This window comes from Rattus rattus, chromosome 7 (genome assembly GCF_011064425.1).
Source record: "Rattus rattus isolate New Zealand chromosome 7, Rrattus_CSIRO_v1, whole genome shotgun sequence".
Taxonomy (NCBI): Eukaryota; Metazoa; Chordata; class Mammalia; order Rodentia; family Muridae; genus Rattus; species Rattus rattus.
The window spans coordinates 127,164,983-127,180,127 of NC_046160.1; the positions used below are offsets into that span (position 1 = coordinate 127,164,983).

General features: G+C 45.6%; 1 protein-coding gene across 12 annotated transcripts in view; it reads left to right on the forward strand.

Moving 5' to 3' along the window:
* Window positions 1–15,145, forward strand: part of LOC116905464 — a 47,609-nt gene that overhangs the window by 13,427 nt on the left and 19,037 nt on the right. For 5 of the 12 annotated variants that reach the window (XR_004388533.1, XR_004388532.1, XR_004388528.1 and 2 more), the window contains exons 5-8: window positions 1,970–2,023; window positions 4,873–4,994; window positions 8,208–8,295; window positions 15,089–15,132. Coding sequence is in view for 4 of the 12 variants with exons in the window: in XM_032908432.1 (XP_032764323.1) it covers window positions 1,910–2,023; window positions 4,873–4,994; window positions 8,208–8,295; window positions 15,089–15,132 (368 nt within the window). In the remaining 8 variants the exon portion in view is untranslated. Of the gene's footprint in view, window positions 1–672; window positions 949–973; window positions 2,024–4,872; window positions 4,995–8,207; window positions 8,296–15,088; window positions 15,133–15,145 lie in introns of those variants that run through there. The other 7 variants (XM_032908431.1, XM_032908430.1, XR_004388530.1 and 4 more) reach the window with 6 other exon arrangements.

Genomic DNA, 15,145 nt, shown 5'->3' on the forward strand with positions numbered 1-15,145 from the left:
CAAACCCCCTCCTCAGACATACACTTAGAACCTGAGCTTCCTTTCATCTCAAGTAGCCACCTGGGAGAGAGAAATGTAAACCAAACCGTCTGAGAGACGTTTCTGTGTCATAGAGAGGGGAACCAAACATCCCTCAAAGAGACATTGCACTCCCACAAACTTTCCTGGTTATTGCTTTGGTTGCAAGACACCTGTCTGCTTGTCAGAGCTGTATTCAACAGGAGAACAAGGGCAGCTTCCCTTCCTCCAGAGGGAGATGCAGGTGGGGAGAGGGGAGTGCAGAAGGGACTCTGAGAAAGAAGCAGAAAGTGGAGTTCTGCATCGGATAGGAGTTGGGCCACTTAAGATTTGTGCCAACTCACGGTGCGGTGGAAATGGTCTGAAATCTTCAAAGAGCAGCCAAGAGTCTGTGGCGCCCCCAAGTGCCACAAGGGGGCTGCTTGGGCTACAGGGCTGCTTGGGCTACAGCTTTTGCGTTCCTAAATGAGGAGGGGGGAGACATGAAGAGGGGACCTACTCTTTAGCTTTCTGCAGCGGCAGCGCAGCGCTTTTAACCACAGCGGATGCAGAGGACCGGCGGGCGGGCGGCGGGCGGCGGGCTGCAGGCGGGCGGGCGGGCGGGCGGGGGGCGACAGTGTCCCGGGGTGGCTTCAGGCTGCACCTCTCCCACAGAGACCGTGCTGCAGTGCAGCAAGAGCTGCGGCAGGCGAGCTGACGAGCGGCTGAGGGTCGGAGCTGTCCGGTGTCTGCTTCCCAGAGTGAGGAATGAAAGATGAAGGAGAGGGCTTGCAGGCAGTGCGAAGTGGCCAGGCGCCCAGGAAACCCAAGGGAAGAGTGAAGATGAGGCCAGAGTCTGTGGCTTTTGCAGGAGGGCAAGAAAAGTGTGGGCTCTGGGAACGGTGGAGAGTCATAAGGGGTTAGTGGACCAGGAGGTCTTGGGGGCTCAAGGTGAGTCAGTTTGCTGTCTTATGACTGAGAGCAAAGTGAGGGGCGGGGTGGGGGGGTGTTGCTGAGAGAGCAGCTGAGGCGGCTGCGAGGCTTTAGCGGGGAGAGGCATCAATTCTTACCTTTTCGCCGAGGCTTAATTAAAAATAAAAAACAAAACAAAACGAAAACTAGACAGTGTGACTGAGTTGGCTACTCAATGTGTGTGACAGGTGACAGTGCTGTTCTCTTAACTAAATTGGCACAGTGTCCCAGCAGAAAGACCCACGGGCGCTGGGTCTGCCTTAAGGAGATGCTGTGGGGTCTTTGCAGCTAGGGGGAGGGTCTGATGGTGCTGGAAGACCCCCAGGGAGTAGATGGAGTGCATCTGGTGGGTGTCTGGTCCTGGGGTGCCCCCCAACACTTTCGCCTCAGCTCACCTAATTTGCAGGGAGAGCTTCTTTAATCCCCACGCTGTTCAGGTGCTTGTCAACCAGCCTCAGGATACCGTGCTTCACTGAGCTTGGACCCCAAGCCCCCTCTGAGCTGTTAAATGTCTCCCTAGACCTCATTCTCACTTGTTGATTAAAAAGAAAGTCAGACTTTATTATGGCTTTTTTTTTTTTCAGACACCACACGCAGAGAAAACAGTGTTTTCTTAAGCAGCACAGTTTTAACGTTTGTATTTATTTCATCATCTAGATGCAGTGCCCACCAAATTCATCCGTCTCTCTGTTTCCTCTGAGCCCTGCAGCCCCCCACCCCCTCCACTCCCACTGCCCAAGCCCTCGGTTTTGCAGCTAATTCTAGAGATCATATTGTTTCTTCCGTGCATCTCAGGATATTTATCTTTAAGCAGAGCCGTTTTCCGTCATTAAAAACACAAAGCTACCCCTTGCCCCAATTTGTAACATAAAAATATGCGTCACACCATCACCACAATTAAAAAATTCACAGTTTTTTTTCTTTCTGCCATCTAACCTCTATGCAGCGTCCAAATCTTCCTGATGAACTTATATATTTCTTTTATGATTGGCTTACTCAGATCTCTGTCCAAAGTACTTCCTGCACTTTCAAGGGGCCTGTGGGCTTCTCAAAGGTAAGTACAGCCTGACACGCAGAGATTTATACCAAATACAACCTCAGTGAGCCTTGCTTTTCTCCCTGAAAATGGTGCCAATTCTGAGAGCCTCCCAGGGCCACCCCGCAAATTAGAGACAGGTACACACGTATCCCCCAGCCTCATATCAAACGGAAAATCAACACGGCAGCCAACAGCTGTTACTTGAATTATCTGTTTTTCCCGGAAATCTCTAAAGGAGTTGGACTGAATAGACAAGACAGAGCTGGCTACCGTCCACAAAACAAAAGGTGCCTGGCAGGCTAGGGCCCCTGACTGATTAAGCCACCTTTCAACAAGGGTAGCCTCCCGGCCCCGGGGGCTAGGTCCGGGACCCCCACAGGGTGTTGGTCCACTAGATGGCACTCTCTGCTGTGTGTCCGGGACCAGGACAGACCACTCCCCAACATGCTCAGGCCACAGCTGAAATAGCCCTTCGCAGGTAATTCTAAAACATCATCCTCTCATGTTGTGCAAAGCGCAGTGGCTTTTCTCCCCGCATCCGTCTCACTCAGCAGCAGAAACACAGAGAGCGAACGTTTCACAACCATTTGCCGAGACCAAAACACTACACCTCCCACCCCCCTTTTAATTCCCAGCCCGGCTATATCTGATTGCTCATTATCTTACAGACGAGGGGATGAGAAGGGGGTCAAGCATTTTCTCTAGATCTGCTAGTAAGCAGAAGCCAGGGCTGCCGCCCAGGTTTGTCTAACTCCTTTGCAAAATAGAGAGGGGGGGAAGGATGGAGGGTCTTCCCGGTGGCTAGGCTTCAGCGTGAGGATGCAGGAGCACCTCGTGAGGCGGCTGTAGGGATGATAAATGCTGGGGAAGATGGTGCATGGATTAGCACAGGTCAGCAAGCTTCCCTGTGGATGGGAGACAGACGGATGGAGAAAATAAAATAAATAGACAGTTTCTCACCGAGATCAAAGGCTCCCCGGCTCTTCTAGAAGGTTTTTCTCTTTGGTACACTGCTAAGAGTAAAGTTGCCTTCTGCTCACTTTCCGACTGTATCGATTAACTCAGGTAGTTCTGAGATAACAGGTGTCCAGGAGACCCGGTCACGAGGACCCAGTCCCAGCTCCTGTTCTGGAGAAGCTCCCTGTCAGCTCTCAGTCGCTGCTGCTCTCACGTGTGTGCTGTGAAACAGCAGGCTGCTGCTGCCTCTCCACTGGCTCTCCTGGATGACTAAGCCCAGAGCCCTGGCCTATCGCTCAGCCCTCCTCTTGGACTTCGTGTTCTTTTATTATGCTAGATCATCACAGCCGCCCTCCATGATGGCATTTTCCACTGTCAATCAAAAGGGGGACGAAACTAAGGCTTAGAGCTGATAAAACACTGTCCCTGAAGTCTTACAAGGAGCTGATGCAGCCCCAGCCTCCTTTTTTCCTTCAAAGCCCACACTTCTGACAGATTGCCTTTCCTCTATAGCCATGCCTGAGAAAAAAAAATCCGTTCCTTAATACTCCCTCATGTCAGGGGCACCCTTTGGGGCTAAACTTCTCATCCAATCGAATTTTAGTTTATTTTCCTAAGCAACATCTTTTCAAGTGTGTTCTATCTGTAATTATCACGCAAGCAGGGGCCACACGTACTCTGGCATCCCTAGGGAGAATTGAGCAAGTGAGTTTTCCTGCATTTTATATTCTGACTGAATGCTAATGGAGCAGGTGTAAAAAATGTCTCCTCAGCCTGAGGAGGTGCAAGGCAAGGAGCAGAGAGGCTCTGAGAATGGCCCCTCTGCAGTACTGGCTTTGGCTTGGCCGGTAGGATTTGAAAAACCACATGTGGAAGGGCTAGGATGTCAGGTTCTGTCAATGAGCGTTCTGTACGCACATTAACCTGAGTGCCTTAGTTAACCCTGCTTTAACATGGAAATGCCAAAAGCACCTTTTTTTTTTTTTTTTTTTTTTTTTAAAAATCCTTTTGAGACAGAGCCTTCCTGTCTATTCCCCAGCTGTGGGAGAACTGGTTATATGGAGCAGGCTGGCTTCAGAGTTACAGAGATCCACCTGCTTCTACTTCCTGGGTGCTGGGGCTAAAGGCATGAATCCCCACAATTCCTGGCCACATTAACAGGCATTTAACGTGACTTGAGGAGCTGAGAAAAATGGTACATTTAAGAGTTGTCTCCTGCTTTTTTCAGAGGACCCAAATTCAGTTCCAGTAACTCACATCAGACTCTGCCCTCCCCAAATAGATTTGACCCCCTGTTCTGTACTCTGTAGGCAGAGGCACGCGCACACACATATAGGCAGTTTAAAAAATAACAAAAGTAAATTAGGGGGCCCAGAACCCATAAAATACATAAAAGGGGCCTGGGATGTAGTTTAGCTGGGAGAGTGGTTGCCTAGAATTCATAAAGCCCCCAGCACCGTGTAAAAGTGCATATGTGGAAGCAGGAAACACAGAGGTTCAAGTTCACATCGTGTAGCAAATTCAAAGCCAGCTTGGGCTACATGAAATGCTTCTGCCCCCAAAAGGTGTTTTTAAAAATAATTTAGTTCCCATGTAATCATTATAACGACATGGGGTATTGACAGCCTAGTTCTGCCTATCCCCTGCTGTGTGACCACCAGCAAGTCAGTTAACATCTCTGAGGCTCAGTTTGCTAAAGGATAAATCAGGACTTCTGGTACCTTCCTCCAAACCTCACCACCTGAGTGGGACTTTCTCCCCTGACAGCTGCCCCCCACCCCACACCCGCGCCCCCAATGGATCTTGTTACTACATCAGCCCCATACCTTGTGCTTTTTTAGCCTGAGTGTTTCCTGGCTTTCCCCAGGGCTGATCCGTTCTCACAGGATTTTTTCCCTCGTTCTCAGCATCAAGACCTGTCGCCTGGATCAGAATGGGAGGGAGGCTGTCTGCTGCCCTGTCGTATCCACACACCCGAGGAGGAATGTCTGTGTGTGCACAGCATACGCTGCACGCTGCACGGCGCTCGGTACAGTGTCTGCATTCAGTAACTATTGGCTAATTATGACTAATTGACAGGGCTGTTGTGGGAACGAGACGAAATAATGTGTGGTTAACGTGTGCTGTGAGCATTCTGTGCTGGGTGCAAGGCAAACAATGCTGAGGACCGCTGGGGGCCCACAGGGGGCTCTCACGGCAACGGAGGCCCCGTGCTAGGAGCAGCGTACAGATCTGGCTTTGGCTTGGTTACTGGGAGCCTCCTTTGGCTCAGAGGGGAGCAATATGGACCTCAAGAATTTCATGGCAGTGTGGTGCTGGGGGTGTGTAGCTCAGTTAGTGGAGTGCTTGTTTAGGGTTCAGGAAACCCCCAGCACTGCATAATTCTAGGTGCTCTAAACCTAGCACTCAGGAGGTGGAAGCAGGAGGATCACGAGTTCAAAACCATCCTCAGCCCAGCCTGGGTTTCAAGAGACCTCTAAAGAAAACCAAAATAAAACAACTGATCTGACAGCACAGACTCCCTACAGTGTGGTTTGGTTTTCAGAAGCTAGTCCCTATGGGTAGATTTCCCTTTTTTAACTATGATATTTTGACCACAAAGGAACAACTTCCAATCATGCCTGGGCTAAGGTCCTTTCTCCCTGAAACCCATGGCTAGGTCTGAGCATAGAGTTAGTTTGGCTAACTTTAAGGAGGAGACTAGTTGAGCAAATAGTTGTGCAGGGTGAGGGTGGCTGACAGTGTTGGTGTTGCTCTGAGGATCGGTCTGTCCATCCATCAGTCTGCCTGGTCCATCGGTCGGTAGCCCTTCAGCCTGTTGGGCCCAGGAAGGTGCTGCTGTTCTCACTCTGCAAATCCTACGAGTCCGGGGCCTAAGACAGAGAGACCAGGTCACGTCTCTGCAGTTACACAGCTCATGAGTGCCTGCTGGGGTGGAACCTGGTTTGTCTGTCTGTCTATCACCATCGCTCAGGTGCCGCCGCCGCCGCTGCTGCTGCTACTGTTGCGGGAGCAAAGATTTGTGCAAGGGGCTCAGAGATTTTTTCTGGGAGGGCTTCTGCCTGGCTTTGAAGAGAAGGATGCACTTTGCTAAGGGGCCAGAGCTGTGCATGTTTTGTAGATGGGAACATGGCACAGAGAGGCTTCTCAATGATATAGATGTAACCAGCTACTTAGAAGTCAAGGCTGAATTGGGGGGTGAACTTCATAGTATGGGTATTTTTGGAGGCTACTCTTGCCTCATGACTGCGACTGGGTAGAAGCGGCACATGTGTGTGAGGATCTGGGTTCGAGTCCTGTCACCAAATCTGGGTGGACATGTTCTAAATTCAAGCTGTGTGTATCTTCAGCAGACCATGGGCTCTCGAAACCTATTTCAAGAACACACATGTGTTTCGATGCTATGTGTGCAAGAGGAGGAGGGGCGAGCCATTGTTAACAACTGTCTGTGTGGCCAGCAGGGCAATGGGGGCAAGAGGGTGGGGGCTACGTGTGGCTATTCCTGAGTGGATCGAATACTAATTAAAATGACATTTATAAGGCCTGAGGACACGCGTGGGACTGTGATCCATGGGCTGGGTTAACCCAACACACGTGGCTAACGTAGAAAGAGAGCTCAGAGTGCGACTGGGCTGTTCATGTTATTAAAAATTAGAAAAGAACAAGTATGAATGTCCTCAGGCCTTATGTCCATCAGTATGAGACCTTCAAGTAAAGTACCAAGATTGACCCAGGTCTCCTAACCTCACATTTATGAGCATAAGGGTCTAGCGGCCATTTCCTGCCATTCTGTGCCCTCGCATGGCCACTTAGGATGGGTGACAGGCCTTGTAGGTCTCCCTTCAGGAAGTAATAAGGAATGGTATAAAGTTATGTATAGAAGAAATTATTATCCATGATTTAAATTAATTGTGCATAAAATTAAAGAGAATCGTAGGTAGATCGGAGACAAGCTGGATTTTTTTTTTCTGTTCTGTTGGTTTACTCAAAATAAAAATTGTATGTATTTATACTTTGATGTTTTGTGTCCAGTACCCCACACTGTACTGCTTGTATGTGGGAGGAGGGTATGTTGGACGTCCTGTGTTAATTCTAAACATATGTCACTGTTAACTAGAGTTAACTCTCTGTACCTTGCCCACTGAGAACCCAATGTTCTTACAAAGATGAGCTGTATTCTCTGGCCCACTCCTGTTCTTCATGCCCCTGACCTCTACTAACTGCCCTTCCACTCTGGGTTTGTGTGGCGATATTAAGAGAGCAGTCGCAGGCATGGGCTGTGAGTAAGATGGCCCCCGATGTGCAGAACTGTCAGCGGTCCTGCACTGGTTGGTGACTTCAGCTGCATTTGGTCTGCAGTTAAAAAGTAATTGAATGAATTAGTAGATAACGGCCAAGCAAAAGGAGCCCAGGAGTGGACCAGTAACAATGCTTTCTGCCCGAAAGGTTAATTTTTATTTAGTGATGTATAACTGTTGTCTTTCAAAACTTCTATTTTACCTCTGTGTGTTAAGAGCCATGCGGATGAACTGAGATGTGCAGAGTTTTGCACTCAGTTCATCTGTGTTTGTTGTGTTTAAAATGTCAGAATATAGTGTTAAGAGCAAACAGGCAATGATGATAAGATTGTATCTGTAATCAAAGATGGCTGTGTTTCGAACTCCGTACTTAGGTCTGTTTTGAAAAGGGGCTGTTGTTTCCTTTGTGGACAGGAAGTGTAGGATCAATGTTTATAAAAAAAAGAATTGCTTTTGGGTTGGTTTTTTGATAGTGAATTCGTGCATATTCATTGGAATAATAATATTGATGGAAGGAGGGATGGAGGGATGGATGGATGGATGGAGGGATAGATGGATGGAGGGATGGATGGATGGATGGAGGGATAGATGGATGGAGGGATGGATGGATGGAGGGATGGAGTGATAGAGGGATGGAGGGATGGATGGATGGAGGGATAGATGGATGGATGGATGGAGGGATGGATGGATGGAGGGATGGATGGAGGGATAGATGGATGGAGGGATGGATGGCTGGAGGGATAGATGGTTGGAGGGATGGATGGCTGGAGGGATGGAGTGATAGAGGGATGGATGAATGGGTGGAGGGAGTGAGGGAAGGAGGGATGAATGAATCTGTGCTTGGGCCAATATCCGAGATTAAGATCATCTCCTCTGCCCGCTAATGGCTATGAAGAAAGTGTTCCTAATTCGTCCCTTTTTAATATCTGCCTTGTGTTCCACAGAATGGAAGCCCTAATGCGAATGGAGGTTAGCCTGCTGTTAGAGACCTTGGCAGTGACCGCCGTGGGCAATGAGCCATGGGCCAACAATGTGAGTAATGGCTAGTTTTGTTATTTTGAACTTGGGTGATTGGCTGATGTGTGTTTATTGCATTATTAAACATGATTGAGTTTGTAAATAAAATCAAAGATGGCCAAAGCACTAGTCAGTGAGGAGACTCTCATGAACCAAGGGTAATTAATCCAATTAGGCATAATAATTACCCAATTAGAAGTAATATAGTAGGCTGTTTCTTATGGTGAAAATAGCAAAGAAAAAAGGAATATCTCATGCTTGGATGATAGCTCAATTGGTCATGTGTTTGCCTTACAAACACGAGGGCCTGCAGTTGATCTGGTGTCCATCTACAGGAAACTGGTAGCATTCTTGTAGTCTCAGTCCTGGGGAGGCAGAGACAGAAGACCTCTCAGGTTCTCTGGCCAGCCAGCCTACCCTGCATGGGGGAGTTCCAGGCACGTGAGACCCTGTGTCACAGGACAGCCTAGATAGCGCTTAGGGATCAAATCTCAAGTTCGTTCTCTGGCCTTACCCTGCATGCATACATGTGCACCTGCGCAGAATAGCACACATTGCAAAAGAGTACATTATGTCTACGTGCATACACACGTCATAGGTGTGCCATATGTTAAGTGTTTCATATTCTTACATCTTCCTAATAAATGGATGTACTTTTTATAAAACAAAATGAATGGGCTAATGCCTCCATGCCTCCATGTCTAATCTAGACATGCTGTTTCAGTTATGGGATAGCTTTGTATGTACCATATGCAAGGACACAATGGGTAGCTCCTAAAGGTTAAAAAAAAATGAATAGTCCAACCATAGGCCAATGAGGCTAGTATTGTACCGTCATTAATCTTACTAATTAATCCTATGCAAGAACGAGCCTCTGAAATTTGACTAAGTGTGTCCCTGCTTTCTGTTACATACAGTGCGTGCATGGTAATTTATTTTGTCCTGTAATATTTGTGGGGATTATGACTTTATTTGGAGACAAAACGGTACATCAAGTATAAATGAGAGTTGATGTTTACAATTTTAAAATTTTATTTTCTGAGAATGGGGTCCCCATTGGAGGAGTTAGAGAAAGGATTGAAGGAGCTGAAGGGGCTTACCACCCCGTAAGAACAGCAATACCAGCCCACCAGAGCTCCCAGGGACTAAACTACCATCCAAAGAGTACACATGGACAGACCCATGGCTCCAGTTGCATATGTAGCAGAGGATGGCCTTGTTGGGCACCAGTGGGAAGAGAAGCCCTTGGTCCTGCCAAGGCTGGATCCCCCAGTATAGGGGAATGTCAGGGCGGGGTGGTGGGAAGGAGTGGATGATTGGGTGGGGGGAACACCCTCATAGAAGAAGGGGGAGGGAGGTTGGGATAAGGGGACTATGGTTGGGAAACCAGGAAAGGGGATAACATTTGAAATGTAAATAAAAAATATCAAATAAAAAAAGTTATTTTCTATGCATGAGTGTTTTGCCTGAATCTGTGTATGTGTGGCGCATGATGCCTGGTGCCCACCAAAGTCAGTAGAGGGTGTTTGGTCCCCCAAATGGAGTTACTGATGTTTTCGAACCACTCCGTGGCTGCTGGGAACTGCATCCAGGTCATTTGCAGGGGCAGCAAATGCTCCCTGAGCCATCTCTGTGGCCTCTGTCTTCATATCTCACAGTCTTCAGCTAGAGAGTTCAAGAGAATTCATAAAGCAAATGAATGAATAAAAAAATCAGCCGTAAAGCAAAGACGATAAAATGTTGTAGAATTTTTTTTTAAAGCATATTCTGTAGCCTCAGTTTCAAGTTTGAACAAGAGCTCTGCCTTGTACCAGAAGTAGGCTCAGTTTTCCAGGGATTCACGGGGTTAGAGCCAAATATCTTCCCTATTTAAGTTCTGGTAACCATCTTCCAATGGGCAAATGCTGCTTGCTGACTTATTCCACAGGTCCACTGATTTGCCTAAACCCACAAGCTAAACTCCCATTTGATGATTGCTTGGGTCATACCACGGACTTTGACTACCCCCCCCCCCTTTTCCCCTGTTTGTCCTGCAAGGTGTCTGACCTCTGTCTCTTTGGGACTGCTAGTAATAAACTACAACTGTCGATCATTGTTTTGTTTTAAACTTAGCTTTTCTGAATTTCCCTTGCCCAGGACAGTTGAATATCATTTATTTCAAGGTGAGGAACAAGAGAGCAGCTACCTTGGAGGAACTAGCCAGATCCAGATAGACACATAGACATATTGACACACGATACAGCTGGAGCCTAACTAAGACTGTAGGGTATCTATCAGCATCTCAGGAAGGATGCTTAGTCATGGGTGGTACAATTGAGCATCCCTATGTCTGCCAGGATGAGGCATTGCCCTATGAAAGGCACACCAAATGCTGTCCCATGTGGTCCCATCATGGCAGGCAGGGTGAGATTTCATAGATGTTCTCTTGGTAGGACCCCCAAGATAAAATTAAAGGATGATAAACCTCTTATTACCTTGGAATTATGGATCTAATTTTGAACATCAAAGGTCTTTTAAAATATGTTGATTAAGGAATTAGTCGATCTATTTATAATCGTGCAAACACAGTGGCATGTTGGATGTTAATTTTAGCACTCAGAGTAAATAATTACATAAATGCATAAAAGAATCTAAAGTCCAAAATATGGACTGGTAAGGACAATGGGCCAAGTAGGAAAGGATTTTATTTCAGTGACGTCTTTCTAACCACTGTGACAATAGCCTGCTTGGTCCATTCTCTTATCCAGCTATTCTGGGTTTTATTGTGTATATTGCTCCATTTGTTTAGATGTTTGACCATAGGCTGTTTATTCTTTGAGTGAGGAGTGACAAAGAGGAGATGAAAGGCACTGGCCAAGTAAGAAGTCTCAGATGCTACTTGCGTTGTTGGACCTTGCTTGCTAACATTTCCTTAGAGATAATCAAGTCTCAGGGCTGGAGAGATTGCTCCGTGGTCAGCGTTGCTTCCTGTTCAGATCCCAACTCCCTGTGTCAGGCAGTTTACAACTATCTGTAATTTCAGTTCCAGGGACCCCGATCCCTTTTTTGGACTCCCAAATGAACCAGGAGAATGAACACACACACACACACACACACACACACACACACACACACACACAGAGATACATATACACACAGACATACACACACACACACACACACACATATCACACACACACACAGATACACACACACATACACACACACACATACCACATACATACACACCATACACACACACACACACACACACAGAGATACATATACACACAGACACACACAGACATACACACACACACACACATACACACATCACACCCACACATCCACACCCACACACCATACACACACACAGACACACACACACACATACCACATACATCCACACTCCACACACACACACACACACCATACATACACACACACACAAACACACACACGTACCATACACACAGACACACACACCATACCACACACACACACACCATACACACACACATACACACACAGATACATATATACACAGACATACACACACACACACATAACATAATCCCACATACACAAACACACACACCACACACACACACACACACACAACAAACCCACCCACCAACCCACCACACACCCACCCCACACACACACACACACATATCACACCCACACACACCCCCCCCCACACCATACATACACACACACAAACATACACACCATACCATACACACAGACACACACACCATACCACACACACACACACCATACACACACACATACACACACAGATACATATATACACAGACATACACACACACATACACACATATCACACACACACACCATACCACATACATACACACCATACACACACACACACAGATACATATACACACAGACACACACAGACATACACATACACACACACATACACACATATCACACCCACACACACACACACATACACACACCCACCCACACACACACGCACACACACACGCACACACACACACACACACCCACACACCCACACACACACACACACACACACACAAACTCTACACACACACACACACACACACACACATACACACACACACAGACACACACACAGACACACACACATACACACCATACCATACACACACACACACACACCACACACACACACACACACACACACACACACCATACCACATACACACACACACACACACATACGCACATACACACACACACACCCTCACACAAACACACACCACACACAAACACACACAACATACACACACACACACACACACACACCCATACCATACACACACAGACACACACACACACCATACAACACACACACACACACACACACACACACCATACCCACACATGCACACAGGCATGCACGCACGTAATAAAGACAAAAATGAATCTTTTAAAACAGAGAAATGATCAAATGAAACGGACGAGACACAGCACGAGCCACTGCTGATGGTGTTGTGTCTGTGTCAAGCTCATCACTAGCCCAGTTAGGCTTATTAAGTAAAATACTGCACCATTACAGGGATAAAGAGGAGATCCTACTTCTGTCTCTTGGATCTTTGTGCAAAGTGGAGAATGTCTGTGATTGACATTCTCAAGTGGTAGAATTTAGCTTCATAGAACCATTGAACACTGGATGTAAGGAATGAAAATTTTCTTTCGCTTAATTTTTCGTTCATTTAAATTTAAATAACCCTATATGGCTGATGGCTTTGTACTAGTTGTATTAGGTAATTGGCTCATGGGATCTTTAGAAACACTAAAGATGAATAAATAAGTACATATTCTAAAAGAATGATTATTAATTGTAAGCTAATGCTAAAATTTCGACAAAGAATTATTATAATTAGTATAGTTCTGGACAGCTGTATTTTGAGCCTAAATCATGTATTTATTTTTTTTTAACTTTTTAATATTTCTTTGATTTCATATCCCATAGTCTATGCGAACTTGCCTCTAATATTAAAGGGCAAGTATCAAAACGGTATTGTCAAACTTGTTAGTGGACTGTTAATTGCCATTTGAGTGCATTCTCTATATTATCAAATGGCTTCAACCAATGAGTAATAAATACTAATGGGCAGGAAATGTAGTTCACTGAGAGAATATTTGCCTGGCATGGGTAAGGTCCTAGGTTTCATCCCCAGTCCCTCCAAAAAAACACTTCTGTCTACCTGTAGCAAGATGATAATACAATAATTTTTGATTTATTCAGATCAACAGAATGCAATCCAAAAATGAAAGACCTCTGTCCACTTCAACACAACTGAACTTCAGTAACACATAGTAAGGCCACCATATTGGTTAGGTTCAAGTCGTTCACATTAATTTGACACCACTCTTGCCTTAATCCAGTGAAAAAGTTGGGAATAGCTTGTGGGATCCACGTTGAAGTCTAAACAAATGACAGGAATGGGCCCTAAACATGTTAGTGAGGAGGGCGTTGTGCCTCTAGCATCAGGAGTGTGAGCCCCCCATAGACCCATGCCTGTAAACCTAGAGGTGTGGAGGCTGAGGCAGAAGGCTAAAACTCTGAGGTCATCCTAGGCTACAGAGATATATCCCCCCCGCCATAAAGAAAACAAAAGATAATATTTATGTTGTGGTATATACTAGTAATACCACGAAGAAAGCTGAAGTGGAAGGAATGTGTGTTCAAAGTTGGCATGAACTCAATAGTTAGATCCTGGAGAGGGGCGTATGTGAATATAGGAGAGAATGAGAGGGGAGGAGCAGGGTTATGTAATGAAATGCCTATTTCTGTGGTAAGGTAGCCAATAGGCACACACTGTTCAGGAGAGTGACCATTAGCCACACTAACAGTTGTTCCGTCAGGAGTTTAATTGAGATGCCTTCTACATGGAAGATTCCCAATGTAGCTACCGATTCTTGAACAAGTATCCAGATGGAGGAGATTTATTTCCTCGTTTACTACATCATTTACTCAGCCACAAGGATACATTTTAGAATTGGGACATAAAGTTTAAAAAAAAAAAAAAAGGCAGTTTTCCTTGTTTTCAAATCCCCACCTTGTTATTCATTGAGACTCAGGACAATGAATCAGAATTCTCAGCAATTTCAAAATTATTTGATAATTTTTAAACTTACATCTAAAATGCTTGTTTAAACAATGAAGCACTTTAAATTTTCTTGTAGCTACAAAGGGCTACAGCCTACACCAGTATCCAAACAGTGCAACTTAATTTCGTATGCGGACCTTCCCGGAAGGTAACAGCCCCTCGTGGAATTATATGTGGACACTGCCCCTTTCAGGACGGATTTTGAATTGAAGCTATGCTAACTATTGAAAGCGCACAAAGTACTTAGTGAACTCATTAGTGTGGGCTATGTCTTTTTTACTATTCAATCTTTTCCTCCTCTCTTCATATTGTACCCATATACTCATAATAAGTATAATATGTATACACTGTATAATATATACATACACTGTATATACATTGTAGTATAGCTTCTGTGTAGAAGGGAGTTATAAATTACGTCACATAAATTGCTCATGGAAGAACCCAATAAAAAGATGAAGTACTCTTTGGCTAATCATATCCATGTGCAGAAGCTACGATTTTTCCCGATTTGATATATAGAGTCTAAGGTTTCAGGATGAGGGCCCAAGGCTGTATTGCTCCTAGATTTCCCAAAACATACAATTTTTAAAATTCAAAAATTTCAAAATTTATACAAACATGTTAATTGTTTCTAAAATGTTTGTCACCCTGTACATAATGGTGATTGCCCCTTATCAAATTTTTTTACTGCACAGATTCAGTGCTGTATACTGGATTGGCCAGCAATAAAAGGACTTAGGTGAGTCCAGTGT